Raw genomic sequence first — 27,095 nt, 5'->3', positions numbered from 1 at the left:
AAAGCATAATTCAAGAGTCTTTGAACTTGATCTGTCAAATCACTAAATATTCGTATAGTCAGTCAGTTTAGTGACAAGAACCGATCACTAAAGTTCAAAACCCCGGGAATCAGGTAAAATATTTCGATAATTACTGGATCTAGCGTGGACGAAGTGATTAGCAACTTCAGCAAGGTCTACGCGGTCAAGTGCAAGCCAATTTCGCCATTTAGAATGCATGGCCAAAATTATGTTATCTTCATCAATATGGCCGCCGTTCCCGTGACTACGGAAGAGTCTATCAGAGCCAGAAGTCTTTCGAAAGACGGAAAGTTTCGGTCAGTTGATTCGTCTGGGTGTGGATCTTGCTGATAAGGATGTTCTTGAGAACTGCCCTGACGGCCTGTTGCATAACCTCTCCGATACGCAAAATCGACACGACGCATCCGGGCCAGAATTAGACTTTTCGAGATTGGAAAAAAATGTCCCGCGGAGTGCTAGTGTTTTTGTTGGTTTCGTGTTGATTACTGTGACTAAAAATGTTCTTAAATTGTTACTTGGGCACTTACTTACTTGACGGAGTGGCGGTACGGCCCTTTCCATTTTCAACAAAAAATACATATTTTTCAATAATTTGCAGCTTTAAAAGGAGATGAGATGAAAATTTGGCGTCCAAGGGACTTTTATGTAAAATGGGACGCCCGATCTGATGGCGTACTCAAAATTCCGTAAAAACGTATTTTTCATCAAAAGAAAGTGAAAAAGTTGGTTGTCATAAGTCATGGCTGTTCATAGTCATCCGCGACGGACACGGACGTCGAAATAAAGAGAAACACAAAACGCAACTTATGCAAAACATATTCTTTGTAAAATCGCGATACTTCGTGATGGTTTTTGTAATTGTATGCGCTACAACTTTGTACAGCATTGTTACACTCTAAAAAATAACCCTGCAAAGATAGATAAAACATGAAATTTTAAAATGAAAACATTTTGTTTATGTGAAAAAATTACCCTTCTGGGTAGATTCGAAAAGAACATTAAATTTCCCTTAAAATGACATGTTCAAAAAACAAAATACAGTTGAAAAACGGAAAATGCCAGAGCTTTTGAAAATTTTTTTTAGTGTTGATGGTTTTTGATGGAAAATACTTTTTTCGGAATTCTGAGAAGGCGTCCAATTTTAAATAAAAGTCCTTTGTACACCAAATTTCCATCTCATCACCTTTTCAGGCTGCAAGTTATTGAAAAACAACTCTTTTTTCGCATGTTCAAAAATGAAAGGGGTCATACCGCCCCTCCGTCACGAGATATCATCAAAAAAGGACCTCGGATTCGCGATCATGTACAAAAGTTACCCCTTAGGACAAAGTTTCACGCAAATCGAAAAGGGGTCGGGGCAAATTTCCCGATTTTTTTACTTAATCTCGGTTTGCTCCCTTAACACTGGAACGCCCAATGCATGTCCAACTTACACGGACGCACAAGCCTCCCAAAAAAGCTGGAACGGTAACTTTAACTCGCTGGTTCTCAGGCATTACTCAACCAATCGGGACGATTCTTGTTTCCAGGGATTTGTAAGAATGTCTAGCTGATCCTAAAATTTTGCAGAACTTAATTTGAATAACTCTTTAATTTCTGCGACCGAAAACATCGTTCCAACTTTTTTTAAATGACAGCATCCGCGGAATCTTTGGCGATTTTTTTTTAAACGCGAAAAAAAAGTTGGAACGATGTTTTCGATCGCAAAAATTAAGATTTAATCAAATTGAGTTCTGTAAAGTTCTAGGATCAACTAGACATCCTAACAAATCACTGGAAAAAAGAATTGTCTTGATTGGGTGAGTTATTCCCGAGAACCAGCGAGTGGAAGTTACCGTTCCATTTTTTTGGAGCCTTGGGCGTTGGAATGTTAAAGTTGTATCAGGAGGGGGTATTTTCTCTAACTTAATCAAATTAATACTTTCTAACAAGGATCGATGTAGTCCTCTTTGCGTTGTTTTTACCGCAAAGAGGATTCTGTGGATAACGTTGCACAGAAAACACAGGCGAGGAAGGATGCGTGGACCTGGACATACCGTACCAAACATTCCTTGAATGCAACTCGTTGCAAAACTGAATTTTTCCAGCCCTCGACGTATTTATCTAGCTCGTCAGAGCCTCGTTGGATAAATGTACGATTCGTGCTGAAAACTAATTGCATAACGTTTTGGTCATGAATGTTTGTTGACACCATTGTAACCCAAATCTAATCTGTTCCATTTGTCAACGTAACAAGCCACACAAAGCCCGTCCGTGAAAGGCAATCACTGAGGCAGCTTCCAATAATCGAACGAAAGATGAATTTCGTTCCGAAGCAAGACAGAACATTTGGCATGCCAATGGTCTCGTTGCTAGAGCAGAATGCCCTAGGCCACTGTACTTCTGCTTCGGAGCCAGAAATCCGATTTCGCCCCAAGAAGTGGACGGCAAGCAGCGGCAAGATGCCACGGGCAATGAAAATAACCAATCTTTCCAGCTTCCGATTTCGGTAAAGACAGACTGAAAAAAAGAAACTGCACAAGGCATTATGTAAATCCGAAACAGCAAAGTACAATAATAAAACTGGTGAAATGGTGCCCCCTTCTGGACGGATACGGAAGAGGAAATTTTCCTCGTCCTCTCGGGGTTGGATCTCCTCGAAGAATCCAAAGCCTGAACGGTGGCGGCCCCGACGACGACGACGCGTTCTCGGGTAACAAATAAATTTAACGAATGTGGCGGATTTTAAAATGGATTTTCCGGAGCTGTTGCACAGAGAGTTTTCTTCCCCCTCCCCGCCCAACGCGAAACGATTCCCGGAAACGCTCGGACAAGAACTTGGACGAGTCTACTTTAAATGGTCCTCGAAGCAAGAAATAAGAGTTTGTCTTCTTTGCATTTTTATGCCGTTTTTTTCTGTTGCATCTGTTCTGCGTGAGTGATGGAAAAAGTTTTCGCTGCGCGAAGTGGCAGCATTGCTCAACTTTCGAGTTGAGTCTTCTGGGAAATATCTCCGATGCTTTCAACTGTTCTTTCCCAGGAATGCAGTCAGAAGACGCTGAACGGAGAGCATGAACGAATAAATAGTAAATCATTGTTTGAGGATGATGCAATTTGTGATGCTTCGCTGAAGTGGATTTCTGCGAGCGAATCAAGCGAAATGATTGATTGGGTTTGAATGTGCTGTCACTTGGCTGCGGTGGAGTACGAGAGACTTTGAGGGATGGATTTTGGAATGATTGGCTTCGAGGAAATCAACCGCAGTTTATTATTAGAAATACGATTCTTTTTTGCATGATTTGAAAAAAAAAACGAAGTTGACTTTATAGCTGTCGGCCACCATTGCTAGTACCAACCACTAGTGTCTTCCTTTTATCTACAAGGACTTCGCCGCCCTGGGCTCCTAAGTGTATGAAAGTATGGCACGGAGCGACGGCGCCGAATACCCATATTTACACAAAGAATTTTAGAGCGCCCGCCGCGGGATTCGAACCAGCGACCTCTGGATTGTGAGTCCAGTGCGCGGTCCGATTGATCCACACGGGCGGGACGATTGCATGATTTGAAACTTCATCTTATAATTATTTTTATTTTGATAAATTTAGCATATCAAAATGCCTTCAGCTTGATGAAACAATTTTAAAAATACTATTATTGTAGCTGACTGGTTGGAATTGCGTTGATTTGAGATTCCTGGCCATAATTGGAAACATCTAATGAATCAACAATTTCGCCACATTATTGATTGTCATCACTTAGCCCCCCCAACCCCGATCCTTCCCAAACAACCTCGAATCAATAAATAATTTCACTCGCGTCAATTTCACACCTCCCCCTCGGTTAAATTCCGTAACACATTCCGCACCAGGCCACAAAGCGATTCGCGCGCGCATTTTGTGTTGTTTCAGCTCCCAGCGATCCACATGATTCGCGCGATTGCCACTGTAACATCAGCGGAACCCCGAATCCGTTAAATAATCCACACGCGGCCCCGAAGGGGCGACCTAGACCACGTCTAGAGCCAACATGGTTCCTAGTTGGCATGGCGGCTATTATAGTTCCACGCCATCAGCCTTTGTCGTCACGGAATCGTGGGGAGATGGGGAGTCCCGAGTCTAAATTCCCAAAAGTCACGGAACTACGTTCTCGGCAAATGCGGAAAGGATATTCAGTCAGGCAGGCTGGCAGCAAAAGCAGATTTTCATCACTAGTTTCACGCCATCGCAAACGATTTGGCTTGATGGCGAGGATAAAGGCTTTACGGTTAGTAGGAAGGATGAACGTCGACGATATGGTGCCGTTGGGGGACGTTTGCGTTTAGCATTTGCGTGTAGTAATATTATGTGTGTATAGCGGGGATACATTTGGCAATTGTTCTTAGATATGAAAATAAGAAATATTGCTTGAAAATGTATAAAAAATAAATAATTTAAAATTTATTTCACTCAATTTGAAATTTATTCCCTTTTATTAAAAATTGACTCAATTTCTTTGGAAATTGACTTCAAGTTATTTGGAAATGACTTGAACTGTTTTTTTTTTATTTCGTTTGATATTGACTCCATTTCATTTGAAATTGACCTAATTATATTTGATTTTTTCCGTTTTATTCGAAATTGACTCCATTTCATATGAAGTTGACTCCATCCATTTCGTTTGAAATTGACTCAATTTCATTTTAAGTAGATTCCAATTTGAAATTGAAATTGACTTAATTTCGTTTGAAACTGACTCCATTCAATAATCATTTTTGTTTTTAAATCGACTCCATTTTTTATATTGATTCCATCTAATTTGAAATTAACTCTGTTTCATTTGAACAAGCTTTCTTTTTTTATTGACTCCGGTTTTAAAAAACTGACTCCATTTTATTTGAAATGTACTTTCATTTCATTTGATATTGACTTCATTGCATTTGAAATTGATTCCATAACTTATGTTATTGACATCATTTAATTTCAAATTGACTCCATTTCATTTGAAGTAGACTCCATTTTATTTGTAGTCAAATCCATTTTTTTTAAATTGACTCCATTTCGTTTAAGTCTGACTCCATTCCATAAACAAGTGATTTCTTTTAAATCGACTTCATTTAATTTTAAATTGACTCCATTTATTTGAAATAGTCTTAATTTTTTTGTATTTACTCCTTTCCAAAATCAGTTGACTAAATTTAATTTCATTCATTATATTTCCAGTTTGAAAAAAACTGACTCCATTTTAATTGAAATGTACTTTCATTGCATTTGAAATTGATTCCATAACTTATGTTATTGACTCCATTTAATTTCAAATTGACTCCATTTAATTTCAAATTGACTCCATTTCATTTGAAGTTGACTCCATTTTATTTTTAGTCAAATCCATTTTATCTGAAATTGACTCCATTTCGTTTGAGTCTGACTCCATTACACAAACAATTGATTTCTTTTAAATCGACTTCATTTAATTTGAAAATGACTCCATTAATTTGGTCTTCATTTTATTGTATATTGACTCAAATCCAAAATCAGTTGACTACATTTCATTTCATTCATTTTAAATTCACTTTATTTTGTTTGAAATTAACTTCATTTATTATGTATATGACGCCATTTCATTAGAAATTTCACTTAAGGGGTTACATACATGTAAATCGGCAAAAAAATAGATGTTGGTATGAGTATACACTTCAACTTTTTTTAAATCTGTTTTCAGGGCATCAAAAAATACATTTTTATTTATTAACAAAACAAATTTGAAAACATTTGGATGTATCAATGCCGAGATATAGGTATTTGAAATTAACAGTTTCAAAAAACGGGTGCCACAATATCTTAACACTGCTTTGTCCAAATCGGCTCAAAATTTGGATGAAGAATCGTTAAGCCAATTTTGTGTGCCCGATTTTCAAAAAAATTGTTGAAAAAAAAGATGCTTTTTTTGTTTTTCATGTAAAAAAAGTCAGTTTTTGATTTTTGTACCTATTTGTTTAAAAAGCAAAATTCAAAATTCGTGCTTCGTCATGCCCACGAGATATGTCTTGAGAGAATTCACCTTAAATTTCAGCTAATTTGGTCCATCCCATCTCGAGATATCGTTGCACCCGTTAATCAACTCGGTGTTTAGAGCAAAACGAACAGAAAGTTTGACAGTTCGCTTAACGCATGCCAAAATTTTGAGCCTAATTCGTCTCTTACTTATTTTATTCATGAAATATCTTCATGTAATATTAAAGAGTGATTGAAATTCATCTTTTAAGTGTTTAAAGTAAGTTTTTTGAGTTATGTAATTTTGCAATTTTCTACATGTATGTAACCCCTTAAGGTTGTCTCTTTTCTGATCGAAATTGACGAAATATCAATAGAGATTAGATTAGATTAGAAATTGACGAAATATCATCATAAATTTACTTCATTTCACTTGAAATTGACTCCATTTCGTACGCAGTTGAAACCTTTTAAAATTTTTACAATTTGCAACTCACTCAATTCATTAAAATCGATTCACCCAGTTTGTTTGAGTCAACTCATTCAGTTCGCTTAGAACGACTCACTGAGCATATTTGAGTCGACTCACTCAGTTTGTTTAACAGGAATCCCACACTTTATTTGGATTGACTTACTTCTCAAATTTGGTTCGACTCCCTAATAGCGTGGTTCACGTTTCTATGAAAAAGACAAAAGTTGTTATTTTGTCTTGCATCAACCGGAATTTCGTTCTTTTATGTCCCCAGAAGCATTCCTGAAAATTTGAGCCCATTTGGTAAGGTCTAGGAGCTCCAGTTTCAATTTGAAATTTATATGGGATTTTGATTTATTTTCCATGGGAAACCATCTTTTTTTACATTGTATTAGGATTTTTTTTTATAAATCGATGAAATGACTTGATTCTTATAGTAGAAGACAGGTTTTGAACTGGGGAACAACTTTGTAGAACATACCAACATGCTAGGAAGTGACCCTTTAAAGATACAGATACTTTTAGATGGTGGCCCACACAGTAAAGCCCCTTCAAAAGCCACCATCTAAAAGTATCTGTATCTTTAAAGGGTCACTTCCTAGCATGTTGGTATGTTCTACAAAGTTGTTCCCCAGTTCAAAACCTATCTTCTACTATAAGAATCAAGTCATTTCATCGATTTATAAAAAAAAAATCCTAATACAATGTAAAAAAAGATAGTTTCCCATGGAAAATAAATCAAAATCCCATATAAATTTCAAATTAAAACTGGAGCTCCTAGACCTTACCAAATGGGTTCAAATTTTCAGGAACGCTTCTGGGGACAAAAAAGAACGAAATTCCGGTTGATGCAAGACAAAATAACAACTTTTGTCTTTTTCATAGAAACGTGAACCACGCTACTCCCTAAGTTTTTTTTATTGACTCACTTCTCAAATTTGGTTCGACTCATTCAGTTCATTTAAACCGACCCACCAATGTTGCTTGAGTCAGCTCACTTAATTTGATGAAGTCTATTCACTCATTTTATTTGGTAAGACTCACTTGTCAAATTTAAGTCGACTAACTGAGTTTGTATGAGTCGACTTGCTGAGCTTGCTTGTGTCGACTCACTCAATTCGTTGCAGTCAACTCACTCAGTCTGTTTGAGTCGACTCACTTCTCAAATTAGTTTCTTTGACTCACACAGTTCGTTTAGATCGACTCACTTAGTTCGACACTTAGGTCGACTCAGTCAGTTTGTTTGAGTCAACTCACTCAGTTTTTTGGGCTGACTCACTTCTCAAATTTTGTTTGACTCACTCAGTTCGTTCAGGCCGACTCACTGAGTTTGTTTGGATTAACTCACTTCTCAAATTTGGTTCGACCCAACCAGCTATTTCTAATATACGAAAAGTGGCATTCAACAACTGCCAAATTCCTCCGATTAACTAGCAGGAACTGTAACGTCGGCAAGCTTAGCACTAGCTGAACTTCCGATGATGTTATAACGAGCGCTCGGAATTGCTTGGAATTAATTTGAATTTTCGATACCGCGGTTCGCTATTACGATCAAACCCCCTTTTCTCGAAAGTCATTTCAGTCGCGGTACTCTGAACGGTGCTGGAAATTGCCGCTAGATAATGTTGACTTTGTGCGCGCTGACGAACCGTTCGACGATCCTAATCAGTTGTCAAGTAATAAATTGACCAAAACCTCGAGAGGACGACCATTGTTATACGTGAAAAGTCGTGAAAAGGCAACGGGATGGTAATCTCACTTTTTCCGCTCGGCTTTTGACGGTGACGACAACGCCACGGCGGTCGTTGGACCTTATCTGAATGTGGCCTCGTTTCCAGGCCTCGAAGAGGTGCACTGGGAACGCTGGAATCGGTTCGAACAAGTGTGACCACGTTCGATGCTGGCGGATCCAATAAGCGAAAATGAGGCATTGTGCGGGGGCGTGTTGACGATGATTTTCGGAAGGATTCCCCGGCGAAGGACATTTTCTACGGGGTGGTCTTAAAATCAGTTTGATCTATGATTACTTCATAGGTCGACTCAGTTTTAATTGAAATTTGCTTAATTTTATTTTGAATTAACTCCATTTCATTTGAAATTATCTCGATTTTATTTGACTCAATTTTATTTAAGATTGACACCATTTCATTTAAAGTTGACTCAATTTAATTTGAAATTGACTCCATTTAATTTGAAATTGACTCCGTTAAATTTGAATTTTACACCAATTCATTTGAAAACAATTTCGATTTTACTTGAAATTGACTCCATTTTATTTCAATTTAACTTCGTTTAATTTGAAAATAATTCCGATTTATTTTCATTAGAAACTGGCCTCATTTTATTTGAAATTGACTTCATTTAATTTGTAATTGACTCCATTTATTTTGAAATCGACTTCATTTTATTTGAAATTAATTTCCATTTATGTATTTAAAATTGACGCCAAAAATAAAATTGACTCCATTGTTTTTTGGAATTTACACCATTTCATTTCAACTTCATTTAATTTAACATTGACTCAATTTAATTTAAAATTAACACCATTTCATTAGAAATCAATTCCAATTTACATAAAGTTGACTCCATTTCATTTGAAATAAACTTAATTTAATTTGAAAATGACTTTATTTTATTTAAAATTTACTCCATTTATTTTCAAATTGACTCCTTTTCATTTGATGTTGACTCCATTTTATTTGAAGTTGACTCAATTTTAATTCTAGTCAACTCAATTTAACTTAAAACTGACTTCATTTCATGTGAAACTTCCATTTGGCCACCATCTTGGATTAAATTTATTTTTTGGTGATCCGCAGAGATTTTTTTCATAGGCTTTCGGATTAACAAGTTTGGACTGTATTTAAATTTAAGAAAAAAAAATGTTTTAAATTATTATCAAAAAACGAATTGAATTTGCATTCAAAAACAACTTTTTTGCACTTTAAAAGCACCTCCGAAATTATACTTCTGAAAAGGTCAGAAAATTTATTACAAACTTCTCTCTAAGACTTTAAAAATTGTTCAATAAGTTTCTGGGTTACATCCTCACATATCTCGGAAAATATTTGTTCGATTTTCAATTTTAAATCCTGAACTGATGTTAAAATTTGATCAGTTCAATAAAAATAAATTCAAAAATTCGAAATCAAGCATAACTTTTGAAAAAGTCGAACAATTTATAATTTTCTTTATTTAATATTTTGGACCAAATTTTAAAATTATTTCCATGGAAAAAAATATGAAAATATTAAAAATGTTTCATTTTTAAACATTGAAAATTACAAAATAATGCAAATTAAAAAATTGTGATATAATTTGCGAAAATGTAGAGAACTACTCAAAACTTTTTTTTTCTAAAGATGACACCATTTGATTTATATTTTTTGGAATTCAAAAGAAAAACTTTTTTTTTGCAATATGTTCAACCCCACCTTTCTATCATCGCCAAAATGACCGGATTCCTTTGGCACCAAAGACCGTCCAAAAACCCACAACTTCCGAAACCATGAGACGGTCCCAAACCCGGTCTGTCAATTGCCACCCGGCCATCATCAACTCTTCCGCCTCGGTCGCCAAAAATCGGCCACTTTGGTCAGTCAGCCCTACTCCAGGCGTCCACTTTGGGAGTGAATTGTTTGTACATGAATGTATCTAGAGGGGGTGGGAGGAGAGGAGAACCGGCCCCCAAAACAGCTAACAAGGTGCACCATAAATTTCGGCTGCCAGTCGGCTTAGGGAGCTCGGAATTTATGGGATTTACTTGTTTGCCGTGGTCCTTTTCCCCGTTTTCGGGGGCCGTTTCCGGGAAGTTTGGTTTTCCGAAATGAGATTTCCCAGAATCAGCCGGCCGATGGTGTTGTGTTAGCAGGGGGAGAATTGACCTCTCTGTCGGCTCCAGAGTCTGGGTTGTAATCGGAACGATTATCCTGGGGAAAATATGACCGGCACACTCGATTTGGCCAAAGAGGTTCCCCGATAGCGCACAAGGGGTTTTGTGTGTATGATGCAAATTTTGGGGGTTGACCTTTGCGGTAAGTTACGAGTCTCGACAATGAAGGTCGATGATCTGGGTCTTAAAGAAGCTAAATTAGCAAATCAGAGGGACTCTTTGCATTAGATTGTAAATCTGCAAACAGAAATTTTGTTGCTCTTTTTGATCTTGAAAATTGAATCTTTTTAAATTAATGTTTACGAATAAAAATAATTCCTAAAACTCCTACTTTTCCAAGCCCAAACTTTTCAAACAATCTTTCTGAAGATTCAAATTTTATACACCGAGCTTTCCATCAAATCAAACTTTGAACGACCTTCAACCCATCAAAATAAAGAATGCAGCCAAACTCCAAAAAAAAAACAAAAAGAAAAAAGCTGCGTAACTTTTCCTTCTAAAGCAAGCCCCCAATTTTTCACACATTTTACTGGCTGCCGGGGGGGAGCGTTTTGCTTTTTCTCAAGCCAAAATCAGAGTCAGAAACAAGTCGAACGAAAAAAACCGTTTCCAACATATTTTAGGCGAAAACTTTGAAAGCTCTCAATGTTGCACTGCTGCTCCGACAGCTGGCAAAATAAAATTCGTTGAAACTTTGCAGCCGCCGGCGGGCGAGCGATCAACTTCACTAGCCGAAAACGAAACCACAACCCAAATGTAGGGGGGTGCCCTTTCAAAAATGCCTAAACTTTTTCCCGGGGGCCCCCTCCTATGAGGTGTGCCCATGTGTATTTGTGAGTTCGCCGGTGAAATATTGCAGGCATCGGGGAAAAAGTTTCAAACTCCTGCCCCACCCCCAGCACGACGCCCAAATGGCAACAAATCATATTTTATATGATGCTCTTCCCGGGGTGTATTTTCCCTTCATTTAGAAACGCCAGATTTGGCAAACCCAGCGAGAGAGAGAGAGAGCGATCAGCTTTTTTTTTGGTTGAAGGTTCAGCTGGGGTACCCGAGCAAAAGTTTGGAGGCTTCAAGAACACAATTTGTTAAAATGTATTTATAACTAGCCTTTTTATGAGAATTGTACTCCTGTACTTTAGACTCAATAGGAACTGTGATAAAAAAGCAAAAATATTCTTTTTTAAATGTATTAATATAACAGTATTTGTTCATGACAGTTCCTGGAACATGGCTTGAACAATTCTTCAATTTGAGCAGTAGGGTGCCCAGAATATGGTTTTTTTTTTTTAAACCTCGCTCCAAAAGCTAAATATCGTTCCATAACCTAGCTTAGAACTTTAAGGCAAATATGAGCAAATTCGGTCATCATTTACCCATTGATACCCGGAGATGAAGTTTGTATGGTAAAAATCGAAAAAATGTATGGAAACCCCGAGTTTCTTACGGTTTGTTCTGCACGGTGCGCTACTCTCATCCAAATATTCCCAAAAATGAGATTTTTATAGAAAATTTAATGCTCTACATCTTTGTACAACTTACCAAAGCTGTAAAACTCGATCCTAAAAAGTTATTAGCGATTTTAAAAAGTCATTTATGCATGAAAAACATGTTTTTCACCAACTTTTGGCTCAGGTATCAATGGGTTAATCTTACCCAATTACGCTCAAAATTTGTACAGATGCTCACCAAAAAACCGTTTCCGCTTGTGGAGCAGGGGATCATTTTTTCTGGTCACCCTATTGAGCTGTCAATATTGTGTTGTTAAATCACATTTTTTGATATTTTTTATTAAATCAATGATTTTCCCTAATCGCAAATGAAAAAACAAGCTTAGTGAAACTTTACGAACACAATTTGTATAAATTAGTTGAATTGTTTTATTTAAGCTCATGAATGTTTTTATCTGTATCTTTTGCTTTCCTCACCTTACTGAGGAAAGGCTATAAAATCACTCGAAAAATAAACTTATTAGTTTGATCTCGTAGACCCACCTTCACGTATACATATCGACTCAGAATCATGTTCTGAGCAAATGTCAGTGTGGATGTGTGTAGGCGGGTGGACAAAAAAATTGTCACTCGATTATCTCCAGATCCGTCTTGGGGTCCCATAGGTCTCTGTTTAAAATCAGCAAGTTTAGTGAAGTACTTCAAAAGTTTTGCTAAAAAACTGATTTTGGCGAATGTCCGGAAGATTGTAAAAATGGTGGTTTTTGCAGGAAAACCTAACATGTTAGACATTTTAAGAAAGGTATTATAAAGACCTTTCCAATGAGTCCATAACATTGAAGATCTGACAACCCTATTAAAAGTTATGAGCACTTAAGTGTTATTTATACACTTTTTGGAGGCCGGATCTCAGATATTTCAATGAAAATGATGTCCGGGTCCATCATGTGATCTGTCGTTAGTTAGATAATGGAAAGACCTTCCAAATGAGCCTAAAACATCGAGGATCTGACAACCCAACCAAAAGTTATTAGCACTTAATAGTAGTTTATGCAACAAGTTGCAAAAAGTGTATTTTTTCAGCACGAGTCGTACATTTATCCAACGAGGTTCACCGAGTTGGATAAATACGAAGAGTGCTGAAAAAATCAAGTTTTGCAACGAGTTCCATACAACATTTTTTGCAATTCCAAAAAACACACACTGAGTGAAATTTGAAGTCAAATTTTCATGTATTTTGTCAATAAATCGTTTAAATCAAAAAAATGTTGAAAAGTGTTACTTTTCGAAACAAGTGCTGAAAAGTTCAACTTTTCAGCACCCATTTCAGTGCTGAAAAGTAGAACTTTTCAGCATTTATTTTGAAAAATGTTGCTATTCGATTCTGTTATTTTTGGTACAGAAAAGTAGGCTATTTCGTCGTTCAAGAATGACAGGAAAAGTATGTAGTTTCACGACGGAATTGCAAAAATGTTATTTATACACTTTTTGGAGGTAGTGGACCTTGCCGATGAGCCAGAAATATTTAAGGTCTGTGAATCTTATCAAAAGAAATGAGTAATAAAGTTGATTTGTTAAACATGTTGCTATTTTTACTGAATGTATTGACTTTATGAATATGAGGAAGGCACCAACCACCTAAAGGTGGATTAAGTAACGTTTTTTGTGTAAAATCAGTATAGAGTATAAATCAAATTCAAATTACTCATGAAGTCAAATAAAATAAAAAGATCGAATCTATTCAGATAACATTTCTTGATAATACAGGCATCTTCCCACAGCAACATTCTGCTAGCTATAACTTTATTTATATCAAACTTTTTATGAGAAATTCACGGTCATAATATTGTTGGAAAAGTAACTTTTGAAATATCTTGATAAAAAAAATAAAATAATGATTTTCATAAATCGTAATTGAATCGTAAAAAAATGTGAATTCATATCTTTTTGTCTAATATGAGTGTTGAGTATGGATCTGGTTTAAGTTTTTTCATGAAGTCAGTTTTAAAATAATAAAAAAAACAAATCCATTAAGAAAACAATGCTTAATAAATTTTTACAAGTCGTGTTATCTTCTCATAGCAACATTCTGCTCGGGGTGCATTATGGAGCCCTTTTCCAAGGACGACAACTCGATCCGAAAAGCACGCATTTTTTCACTCTACACATTTTTTTCCACTTCGGCGCCAATCCATTTCGGGGGATATTATTTTTAAATTCAGGATATTAATATCGCATCTGTTATTCTAAATAACAGCCAGACTAGCTTGCAAGCCAGTGAGCGCGACCCATCGCATGGAATCTGAGGGATCTAAATTGCTTTTGCAATATTTTTTTTTCTGCTGGTTGAGTTTTCCCTTGTTAAGATATCCGAAGCATGGTTGATGATGGGGGTATGTTGAGATTTGAGAGGCGAGAGGCTAGAAGTTAGCATTTTGTCTTAGAAGAAAGTTTTATTATTAAATTTTTTTAGGGAATCATCCCTTGATTCTTATAGAATCGATTTTTTAGTATGAAAAAAAAACTTATAAACCGAATAATAACTTTATCAAAAATAAATATTTGCTTTCATGTTTTTGTGATAATCTAACTTTTCAACCAGAAATGGAACAATCTTCATCAAAGAGTTCTACTTATAACTGAGGAAGAAATTGATACATTCTAAAAAATAACCACACCAAGTAAAAAAAACAAAATTTTAAAATGATTTTTTTTTGTTCCAAAAGTGAAAATAAATTTCCATTAAAATGTCACGTTCCAAAAAAAATACAGTTATATTACATAAAATGGCAAAGTTTTCAATTCTCTTCATGTTTTTTCGATGAAAACTAGATTTTTTTGGAATTTTGAGTACACCATCAAATCGGGCGTCCAAATTTACATAAAAGTCCCTTTGACACCAATTTTCATCTCATCACCATTTCAGGCTGCAAATTATTGAAAATCATGCCTTTTTTCGCATGTTAAAAAATGGTTTCGTACCGTCCCTCCAGCACGAGATATCAAAAAACGGACCTCGGATTCGTGATCACACAAATCTCCCTTCGGAGTCAACTTTTCCCGATTTTGTGTGAGTTGGTAGAGAATTACCCATTTACAATACAATTCGACAATTTTTTATAATCAAATTACTTCAGGGTTGGTTCCGTAAGTTCAACAATTTTAGTATAAGAAGACAACAATTTCATCAAATTATGAAAAGTATAAACAAACAGTTCATCCCGTTCGTTCCTTATCCCCATATTTATCTTGAAATAACAGTGAGAGTCTAAAAATATCGTTTACTGATTGATGATTGTTGAGAGTTCTGGTGAGATTTTCACCATGCTTAAACACGTCTATTTTCCGCCGATGAGATGACGAGATGCTGATTGAGTCTCTCTTCCTTGTTCTCGTTGCATCGCTACGGAGAGAATTACTAACACTACCTTAACACTCTGAGCAGCTTTGCGTTCTTCTCTACCGTCAGACACGCGATTACCGGGCACACAAATCTCATGCAAATTTGAAGATTTCTTTCGTACACAGAAAGACCTTCAGGCTCGTTAGTCAACTCTACTGGAAGTATTCAGCGGAAGGGTCCTTCCACAGCGAGGAAGTAATGTGTCTGTGAAGATGATCCGATGAGCGGGAAAACAAAGGGTAACCGCTGTGTCCGGTTTACCGGCGATGATGCTTCAAACAGAGGTACACACAAACGAAGGTGAAAGTACCGCCATGTGACACTGCTTCAAGTGACATGTCCTTCGTGGGGGTTCTTTTGGAGACTTTCGGGACTAGGGGAAGGATGACTTAGGGGATAAGGTCACGCAGAGAGAGATAGAGAAAGAGGTAGGAAATGGAACCACGATGTGGGTGCGTGTGTGTCAGCAGCTACTACTCACCGGCAACGAGCAGGGTTTGTCCAGCACAACGAGATCGTTGTCAACATAGATTATATTGATGGGATGATCTAGAACGGGCGTCTCGTGCCTGTTTGATTTGTAGGTTTTGCGTGCATCATCGGTTCCGTGAAGGTTTGTTTTTGTTTGATTTTTATTTCGATAGTGTAAGTTACACAGTTGTTGCACAAGGTTGTTTCCGTCACAAGTTTTTGTTTTTTCCAATCGGTTTAATTTTTGTTTTGGCAGGAGGTGATCAACAGTGAGTTTGCCGCGCGCATTCGGTCCCCACCGATGGTGTGCATTGTTTTGTTGTTTGATTTTAGGTTTATTTACACAATATGTAAACAAATATCATAAGTGCCAAGGTCAACATGGTTGTTTTTTGTTTTTATTTTCATTTTAATACGTTGCATTTGATGTTTAGACACGCACACGCACACCATAACCGTCAGTACAGTTGTTTTTGTTTTGTTTATTGTTTATGTCAAGTCAGCGGCGGCGGCAGCATCAGCAGCACACACACAACAACATTCAACATTCGTTACGCGGCGCGCGTGTGTGTGCGTTTATTGGTTGGTTTTGTTTGTGTGCGTCAACAAAAACACAGATATAGAGAGCGGTTAAGGCAAACGCGAATCGATTGCCGATTTCGAGCGACAATTCGAAGCGGGAGAGCCGAATGAAGAGAGAAGGAATATAAAAGAAATAAAGAGTGTAAATAAAAGAGATAACACGAATGAGATAAAACGGGGTTGGAGGGTTGAGGGGAAACATAAAGTAAACTTTTTGCGAGTTAAAAAAGACGTGTAATTTGTACAGTGTTTTAATTATATTTAGTGAGTAGTCAAGTTTGGGATTTGATATAATGTGTAAAATCTAGGCAGGAATTAACGTAATGAAGAGGAGAGATTTTGAAATAAATCACTAAAACAATTTTTCCCTATTTATTCCAATGAAATTATTTATCAGAAAAAGAAATATTAACAACACAAGAAAGGGCGTATAAGAATTTTTACAGCAAATTTCGAGCCAACAGGTAACTTTTTCACAAAACACGAAACGTAAATCAATGGCTGGCCCTCCCAGCAAATCTATTAACACTGCGAGTTTTGTTAAAAAGTTACCTGTGCCCTTTTAAAGTGTTGCTCTAGAATTAACGTAGTTCGAATTCGATGCTGATTCATGAACTTAATTAGCACCAGTTTCTTCAATAACATTTTATGTTTCAAGTAGGCCATTAAAGTCTGTTTGGGTCACCAGAAAGAATCGTAAACCTTTAAATTTAACTTTAAAGTGTGATTAGGGTTATAGAATTTTGATATTTTTTTGGGACAATACTCTGGAATAAAACAAATTAAATACAAAAAGTGTAAAAAAAAACTGAACCTAAAACAGAAATAAACATATCGTTTCGATTCAAATTCTGAGCAAATGCCTGTGCGGGTGAAGGGATCAAGGCTGTTAACGATAAAATTAACATGGCTCGATAACGATAACGATAATTCTATCGTCTCACGTTAACTAATTTTTGAAATTTTTCTTTAATCGACTTAATTCAACCAAATCATGTTAAATTTCCAATGCTTTTACTAGGAATATATTTATTGTAAATGTTGTAAGTTTTATGGTTTAAATACTCCAAATTGTTCACATATTACCGTATTTTTCGAAAGTACTCAAATTTTCAAGATTTGCTTTATGGGTATCTTACGAAGCGAAATTTGTTATGCATTTTCAAATTATAAAAGTTTTTTTAAATACAAAAATTTTCACAAAATATATTTTCATTCGAAAATACTCAAATTTTCATGATTTGCAACTTGGGTATGAAACGAATCAAAATTTGATGAGATTTTTTTTTTATAAAACACTCAAATTATAACAAAATAATGTATATAATGTATATAAATATTTCAATAATACTCAAATTTTCTGAATTCACAAATAAGTGGAATTTTAAATGATTTTTTACTTTTTTTAGTAAATCTCTATAATTTTCACAAAATATGTTTTTGAAAATATTCAAAATTTTAAAATATGTAATATCAAACGTAGCGAATATACGTTATATTGTGAAATTTGGAATTTTTAATAAATTTTCACATTATTTTTGTGTACATCGCTGGAATGTTTACAAAATATTCTAAGTTTTTGAAAATACTCAAATTAGAGTTTTTTTAAATACTAAAATTTTCAAAAATACCGTAATTGTTCGAAAATACTAAAATTTTCAAATCATGCAATATAAGTATCAAATGAAACGAAACTTGTTATGCATAATCAAATTATAAATGTTTTTTTGAAAACACTAAAATTTAAACAAAAAAACCGTATTTTTTCGAAAATTCTCAAATTTTCATGATTTGCAACATGGTTATCAAACGAAGCAAAATTTGATGAGCATGTTCAGTTTATTAGAAATATTTATGAAACACTCAAATTTTTACAAAATAATGTATTTTTCAGTAAAACTGAAATTTTCAAAATTCGCAAAGGAAGTGGGATTTTGAAAGCATTTTCACTTTTTTTTTGTAAATCACTAGAATTTTACAAATTATCGTAAGCTTTTGATATTATTCAAATTTTTTAAAATTGTAATATGGGTATCAAACGAAGTGAATATACGGTATATTGGGAAATTTGGAATTTTGAATGAATTTTCACTTTTTTTTTGTAAATCACTAGAATTTTCACAGAATATCGTATGTTTTTGAAAATACTCAAATTAGAGTTTTTTTTAAATACTAAAATTTTCACAAAATACCGTATTTGTTCGAAAATACTAAAATTTTTAAACCATGCAATCTGGGTACCAAACGAAGCGAAATTTGTTAAGTATATTCAAATTATAAAAGTTTTTCGAAAATTCTCAAATTTTCATGATTTGCAACATGGTTAAACAAAGCAAAATTTGATGAAATTTGATGTTCAGTTTATTAGAGTTTTTTTATGAAACACTCGAATTTTTACAAAATAATGTATTTGTAAATAATACTCCAATTTTCGAAATTCGCAAAGAAAGTGGAAATTTGAATGCACTCTCATTTTTTTTTTAAATCGCTAGAATTTTTACAAAACTTCATAAATTTTTGAAAATAGTCAAATTTTTAAAATTTGTAATATGGATTTGAAGCGGATAAAATTTGAAATTTTTTGTATTTTTCAAAATAAAACTGTAATGAAGTAAAAAAGCTATTTCGCTTTGCTCGATACCCATATAAAGCTAATTAAGACAATTTGACAATTTTTAGTATTTATAATTTGAAACCTACTAAGGCCGTTGCAAATATTTTTCAAAGTTTATGTCACCCTTGAAGGGGGGTGACAATAGGTTCGAAAAATCAGGGGGCAAAAAAAATCAAAAAACTTAAAAATTTTAAAGGAAATAGAAGTCTAACCAACTGAAAGCAATGAGAAATGCATATTGCTGTGTTTAAAATCATATTGAACATGTCTGGGATCAATCACCATTTTTTTTTTCAAATTTTGTGGAATTCCAAAAGTCCAACACCGCAAAAAGTTTTTTTTTCGGCGAAAAAAATAATCTATTCATAATTAGTTTTCAAAAAATCCATGGCAATACAATTCGTCAGGTGTAAAATGCACTTTTAAACAATTTTTTTTTTCATTCAAATGTTCAAACCATGGCTTGTTATTTAAATTTTTAGATTTTTTTATTTTTTTGCTCCCGTCTCCCCCTCTACCTCGACCAGAGTCGAGGAAAATAAACTCAAAAAATATTTGCAATGGCCTTAATTAAAAAAACCCGATTCAATATCACCAGAGGTGAAATAGAGCCTTTCTTACAAAATGATGAAACTCCGAGAAATATATTGGTGTAATTATTTTTTCAAAAACATAATGAGAATTTTACCTTAAGCTTCGAATCTTTGAAGGCTATAATGTTAGTCTATGATTAACTTAAAAAAATATGTATCGCTATTGCACTTTGTCGATCAATTATGAGAAGCCAGAAAGAACACTTTCACGCGCAGCGTAAAACGAGCAAGCGTAAAAGCGCTGGCGTTGAAGCTTCGACTTGACAACTTGTCGAGCTTTCGAGCGAGAACGAGCCGGGACTTCGAATTTGATGTTCAGTATATGATTTTGTAAAAATAAGACGAAAAACACTAAAATCGCTATATCTCTGGAAATACATTTTGGAAAAGCTTCAAATTTTGGGCCCAAACAGTTTATTGCGCATGTTTTCGAATGGCTTTTTGCTTGAAACTGAATTCTTTAAATTTGAAAGTGTTATCTGTAAAATAGTCCAAAAAATACCTCCAAAAATGGCTTTGACCACATTTACTGGTCGAAAATTGTGAATCGAAAAATGAAATGTTCGACCCCACGGCTACAGATCTGGCTTTTAAAAATTGTGGGTTTTACAAGCGGTTTTCCAGTGATGGAAGACACAAATTTTTAAGAGCGGATACAGACATCGGCCATGTATTTCAGAAAAAGTGCTCTCAAAAATCAGACTTTGAGTTCCGGGTTTCGTGCCAAAATTCAATCGAAAGAGCGCATCTAAACCTTCAATTTAGTAATAGGATTTTTTCCTGGGACGAATCCTCGCCGTGCACGATTTTTTTTAGATTTCTGAAAAAAGCGTTTTTCCAAAAGCAAACCTTAAACCTTTCTTTTGTAAGAAAGGCAAAAAATAAATCTTGGTGAAAACATTGAAAATTTAAAATGATTTGGTTCAATTAAGTCGATTTTAGAAAGATTTTAAAAATAAACCATTATTGTTATCGTTAGACGATAATATTATCGACGATTTTTTTTATTGAACGAACCCAAAATGTGTCATTTGAAAAATGGTCAGAATAAAACATTAGAAAAAGTTGATTCTTGGGATTTTTCTCCAAAAACAATTTATATTTATATTATTTATAACAATAATATTTCTGAAGGAGGCATTGGACTATGGCAAACAATAAATTAAACTCGCCACTTTTTCGTGTTTAACAGTTTGTCAAACTCGCAAACAAAGCAAAATCTATGCAAGGGAACGTTTCTGTAAAAAAAAGCAGTCAAACTGTCAAGAATGTCAAGTTTGTTTGTTTGTGTGTCATAGACTAATACCTTCTTAAGATTAAATAGCTAGCAAATTTATCAAACTTTTCTTGGATTTAACAAAGAAGTAGAAAAATTTCAATTGAAATCGCTTTTAATAAAAATTAATATGTTTTTTGATATTTTTATAATTTTTCTAGTGATTTAATAAAATATCTAAGGCTACAGGAAAGCAAAAACGGGATATTAACAATGTGGATGACGACACAAGACGAGTGAAACAATTGTTTAATTTCGCTTCATTATCTGTTTTTAACCATTCCGTATTGATTTAATGGTTTTCTGGGGTAAACAATAAAAAAAATCAAACAAATTCACCACGCGTCTCCATTTGCGTTGTAATTTTTTTGGTCAATTTTTAAACTTCCGACAAAACTGATTCGAAAAATTTCACACCCACACAGGCAGCAAACCACAAATCATTGTGATTCGATTGACCAATCAGAGGTCAAATCCCAGCTTTTGGTGGTGATTGTGTCAGGTGAGATATCCTGGGTGTGTGAGGGTGTGTGCATGATTGACTGTTTGCGTGCGGTCAACCGAGACACAGGATTAAATTTTGGGATAATTGTCGGAATCAGGCCGGATTTTCCTTCCCTTGACACGTCGTCGTGGTGGCGGGGCGGTGTTTTCCCCGGAAAAGCTCACACGAGAAAAGCCTCACAAATACGTTTTGCACATGTGTGTAATTGGTGTTTGTGCGCGCAGTTATTATGGAATTGTTTTTGGTGGTATCGACCTTTTTCGGTGCAATGCAATATTTTACCCAAAATCGAATATGCTATTGTGTGTGTGTGTGTGTGTGTCCGGCCTTCCGGCTTTGTAACTCGTTATAAATTCAACCTCCCTAGAGAAGGGGGCATAATTTGTGTGCGAAATTCGCCACCCTTTAATTTGGACTGTTTAAATTTCATTTTGCACCCCGGCGATACCACCAAAATAGTCAGTTTTTAAGGGCACAATCGCACACACACAATCTGCCCTTTGTTGTGATCAGGGCGCGCGTAAGTGTGTGTGTTTGTGGGGGTGCAAACAATGAGCGTTTTGTGACTCACGCACAGCACACACACCCACACTAGCAGGGCATTGTTAAACGTGAAACAATGGCTGGGGACCACTCGTTTGGTGGTTTTGGAGGCCAATCACGGGATCGGATTAAACAAACGTAGAACACGAGCAAACAAACGGAGCTTGGAACAATGAAATCAATTAAACCTGTGAAGTATTGGAGGGAAAAGTTTAAAGGCAAAATTGTTAAAGGTTAAAGGGAGAAAATTGAAGTCGTTCAAAATGTAGTATGGTTAAGGAAAACGGTAGCATAAATACATAAAAATAGGACAAGATAACAGAAATAAGAAGAGAATAACGAGAAGGAAGGAAACGAAAAAAAGAAACATTATGGCGGTCATTTAAGCCACTTACAGGTATAGATGCCGGTTTATTCACAACCACAATATCGTCGTCCATGTGCACTATTGTGATTGGTTGACTAGTAACTGGAACTTCATGTCTGGAAAATACAACACTCATATGTAGATGAAAGTTTGGCTTTCTTTCTGACGGGGGAGGGGGGTGGTGATTAAAACTTTGTTTTTGTCGGTCTTTTTTGGGGGTAAGAGAACGGTTTTTCGGTTTTTATCTTTTTTTTTGGCGAAAAGTTTTTGAAGGGCACATGACTTTAAAATCAAAGGGCGGTGGTGGGTGGTGGAAGTGAGCAGGCTACACAAAGAGTTAAACGAAAACAATAAACAAACAACGAGGGTGACTGATGAACGAGGTGGGTGTAAGGGGGTACTGGGAGGAGCGTATTCAGTTTGGGTAATTATGGTTAGGACTAGAACAAAAGCGGAACAGTACAATACAAGACAACAATATGTGAGCACGTGGATCGTCTTTGTGAGAGCATGTTTTGATGATATTATGTTAATTGTGGTATCGCGTTTGTTAGTTTATTTTTACATATTTGTGCATAATTGATTATTATTACATTTACAGAATCAACATTTGTTTGTTATCAAATCAATCTTAGTTTCATTCGATCGAAATAAAACGATAATTCGAGCATCAATTTTAATTTATTTGTGCAAAAAGCATCAAGAAATGGAGGGTGAAGGTTCCCTATTGATCAAATTTGAAGGAACTGTTCAGCGACTCTGTATAAATAGTTTCGTTTATAAACTAAATATGAAATTAAATAAAATCTGTCAAATATAAACTTGCTTACTAAATGATTATTTTTTGCTATGAGACGCGGGTTCGATTCCCGCCTTATCCACTGAGCTTCTATCGGATGGTGAAGTAAAACGTCGGTCCCGGTTTCTCCTGTCTCGTCAGAGGCGCTGGAGCAGAAATCCCACGTTAGAGGAAGGCCATGCCCCGGGGGGCGTAGTGCCAATAGTTTCGTTTTTTTTCGTGATTGTTTTCAACATTGATCTATTAGAACACGATAGTGAGGTCAAACTGAAGTTGCAAATATGGTTGTTCTTAGAAATGAATTCCTATTTTTAATTAGCTTTTCTCAGCAGTTCTTCCTAGAATGAGCAGGATTTCTAGGAAAATTGTTTTTTGTCAAATCATGAATTTTTGAAAAATTGGCAACACTACTTGATACAATATTTACAAACTTATTTTAAAGCTTATCAATGGCTTTTTTTATTCTTTAACATTGTTATTTTACGCAATATTTTTTTGTGTGAAAAGTCAGGTGCTCAGAAAAAATGACCCCCTGCTCCACAAGCGGAAAACGATTTTTTGTGTTATTTTAAGCATTTGTGTAAATTTTGAGCGAAATTGGATGAGATTAACCCATTGATACCCGAGCTTAAAGTTGGCGAAAAAACTGTTTTTCATACATAAATGACTTTTTTAAATCGCTAATAACTTTTCAGGATCGAGATATTCTACAAAGTTAAACAGCATAACATTTTCAATAAGAATCTCACGTTTGGGAATATTTGGGTGGAAGTAACGCACCGTGCAGGCCAAATCGTAAAAAAACTTGGGTTTTCCATACATTTTTTCGATTTTTTCCATATAAACTTCATCTCCGAGTATCAATGGTTGCTCATATTTGGCCCAGAGTCCTAAAATAGGTCAAGGAACAATATTCAGCTTATGGAAAGAGGTTTTGAAAAAATGTCCCATATTCTAGGCACCCTAACCTACAATTTTGCCGGTCAAAAATCCATTCTCAAGATAAAGATTCTTGAATATTTTAGTAGCCAAAATTGTATTAAAAATTGCATGACAAAAACAAATCATGCAAAATGACTTCTTTGGTCATAGAAAAAGTACACACAAAGTTTCAATCAAAATTAAAAATACAACAACAAAAATTGATGTCCGAATTCTCGGAGAATCGCTCAGCTGTGCAAAGTAAGATTTTTATTTTGCGGATCATCAAAATGATGTTCAACGATTAGATATCGTTATTTTGAATAAGGACTTTTTCACAAAATCGAAATAAGCTTAGCCTAAGTAAAATTAATAATCAATAAATAATCTTTACGTCACAATTAAAAATAAGTTGCAATTGAAATAAAACAAAGATAGTTTTTAGCAGTTAATTTTTCGAAATACAATGAAAAATAGTTTGATTACAAAAATATTATAAACTTCTTTAAGCCGTTTCAAATATTTATTCAAATTTATGTCCCTCAACTTTGGTCGGGGTCGAGGGGGGAGGCAAAAAAATATATAAAAATTTAAATAACAAGCTATGGTCTCAACATTTGAATGAGAAAAAGTGTTTTAAAGTGCATTTTACACCTGCCCAACTGTTTTGCAATCATTATTTTTCAAAATATTCAATAAGTGAAGAATTTTTTTTTCGCAGAAAAAATTTTTTTGCGCTGCTGTACATTGGGATTCCACAAAAATTGAAAATATCTTTGATCGATCCCAGAAATGCTAAATATGATTTTAAATGCAGGAAAATGCATTTCTAGTTGTTTTCAGTTAGTTTGACTTTTATTTCCTTTAAAATTTTGAAGTTTTTTGAAATAATTTTTTTGCCCCCTAATTTTTCGAACCATTTTTGAAGGGCCCATAAAGGGGACATAAACTTTGAAAAATATTTGCAACGGCCTTAGTGGAGATTTATTATAATCAAGGGAACGTCCGTATTTAAAAAAAAGTCATTTGATGACAACAATAAATAAAATATTACAATTCTTTTTTTTTTTTTTGCAAATAAAACAGTTTCAGAAAAATATAAATATTTGCTTGAATCATTTCAAACATAATTTATAAAGCTTTATTCTTTCAAATAATCTAAATCAGAAAATAAAAGTTAGTTGTTTATATAAAAAAATTTTGAGTTATCAAGAATTTTGTAATCGAAAAATTCACACAGTTTTGCGAAAATGTTCACACACAGTTGCAAAAAAATGTTCTAAAAATTTATTTGAGGTTTGATAATATTGTTTTTAAAGCATTGAAAAACACAAAATGCATATTTCAAGACAAATTATCTATGTTTTAAAGCAAAATGTATCAAAATAAGCTATTGTCATTAAAATCGCAAAATATCAGCAAGTAAAAAAAAACACGTTCACTTCTTTCAAAAATGAAATAAAAACTCTGATAAAAAGGAAAAATAAATGTTTCAGAGTGAATTTGAAATAGTTTACAATTGATTCTATATTTTTTTTTAAATTGCATTTTTTCTGCTGATAGTATTTTTTCCGAAAAAAAAAAAGATTTTTGAAAAAGAATAAGGTTGACCGAAAAAAAAACCTTTGTGATGGCTTGATTTAAAAAAAATTGACTTTTAATTTCTCAAGCCATTTTGGATTCAACTCACTTTTAAATTTTATGAACATCAACTTTTAAAAGATTAGAAACAAAATAAGAAAACAAAAAAACAAACTTATTACTTTTAAGCGTTTTATGGCGAGAAGTTCCTAGCGGTCAGTTAATGACACATAATTGCACACTTGACACAGGATCTTAGCACACAACAAGCCCAAATGCTTTCTTTGTTCTCCTTGTAATTTGAGCAAAGCTTAATGAATTCTGTGACGGGGCACACAGTTAGCACGAACAAAAAAAAAAACAAACTAACACGCAGAACACACGCTCACACTAACTTGTTTCTTGTAATGGTTATGAGACTGGATGGAAAATGGACTCTCGGGAAAATGGGGGAAAACGAAACACAACACAAAAATGAGATGACAACAAACGTACAAGAAAAAAAAAGCAGGCAAAGGTGAACTTTTGGGGGCAAGGAAAAAAAGGGACTTTTGGTAATTCGATTTGTGGTTTCAGGAGGGAAATCTGGGATGCCATGAGATGTGTGTGTGTTTGTGGGTGTGGAATATGTACAGAAAGTGACAGGGGGTGGATGTTGTCTGAGTGTCCTGGCTGAGGTTTTGACTCCACACACGTTCTGAAAATGGCGCTTAATTTGTGTGACTTTTTTTGTTTTGGGTTTGTTTAGTTTAGTCTCGCAAAAGGCAGTACTTTTTACAGGGGTTTTCTTTTTGAGTGGGGATTTGGCTGGGACCTAGTCCTAGAGACAGGGTTTCAGCTTGGATTATTATTATTTTTGTACAGTTGTTTTTGGGCGCTAGCTCAGTCGCGTTTTTTTCTCGTCACAAGACATTTAAAAAAAGATAGAGTTATACTAAGGTGTCGTAACAAAGTTGGAAAACTCGAATGTTTTCTTTCTGTTTGTTGGCATTGACTTCTACAAACTACTGGAAAAGTTTCAAAAGTGACAAAAAACTAAAAATTAAAAAGAAAAAAGTCCAAAAAAGACAAGGCAACTCAAGGGGGCAAGGTCGGACAGCACAGAGTGCCCAAACACGGAGAGAGGTCAATTACCTGTGCACGATGTTCGCCAGGAGATCGTTATGCTTTAACCTATAGTCCGTTGGCACTTTCTCGTAGTTGACCGTCAGCGTGCCGGCCTTGATGCACCGCTCGTACTCCTCGGCCGGGTGGGCCCGGAACTCGCGCGCGAACACGTCCAGGATCTTCTCGCCCACCCAGCGGCCCTTGGTGAACGTGGTGAAGGTGAAGTAGTACGGGTACACCTTCCGGAGGCCTGTCAAAGTTTACGATGTGCGGGGGAAGAGGAGAGAGCCCATTAGTTGATGTTTGGTTGGAGGGGGAAGAAGTGGGTCAACATTGAAAGTCAATCTAAGTAAGGGGACACATTTAGGAAGTTCAAAATCAAGGCAAATAATAGACTTTTTACAGTCAATCAAACATTTGGGAAATTCACAACGATGATGATTTTTTCAGTATTTTAAAATACAAATCACTATTACAAAAAATAACAATACAGAATAGTTCTAAATATCACCCGTTTGAGTGCTGAAAAGTAATAGTTATCAACACTGA

At 35.1% G+C, this 27,095-nt stretch overlaps 1 protein-coding gene across 2 annotated transcripts in view; it reads right to left on the bottom strand.

Moving 5' to 3' along the window:
- LOC120426315 (pseudouridylate synthase RPUSD2-like) overlaps positions 1-27,095 on the bottom strand; it is a 358,154-nt gene that overhangs the window by 37,828 nt on the left and 293,231 nt on the right. The window contains exons 5-6 of one of the 2 annotated variants that reach the window (XM_052707796.1): positions 26,574-26,796; positions 22,167-22,254 (exon numbers count right to left, since the gene is read on the bottom strand). In XM_052707796.1, coding sequence (XP_052563756.1) covers positions 22,167-22,254; positions 26,574-26,796 — 311 coding nt within the window. Of the gene's footprint in view, positions 1-15,668; positions 15,757-22,166; positions 22,255-26,573; positions 26,797-27,095 lie in introns of both variants that reach the window. The other variant, XM_052707797.1, reaches the window with a different exon arrangement.

This window comes from Culex pipiens, chromosome 2 (genome assembly GCF_016801865.2).
Source record: "Culex pipiens pallens isolate TS chromosome 2, TS_CPP_V2, whole genome shotgun sequence".
Lineage (NCBI taxonomy): Eukaryota > Metazoa > Arthropoda > Insecta > Diptera > Culicidae > Culex > Culex pipiens.
This window is presented reverse-complemented; position numbering and strand designations above follow the sequence as displayed.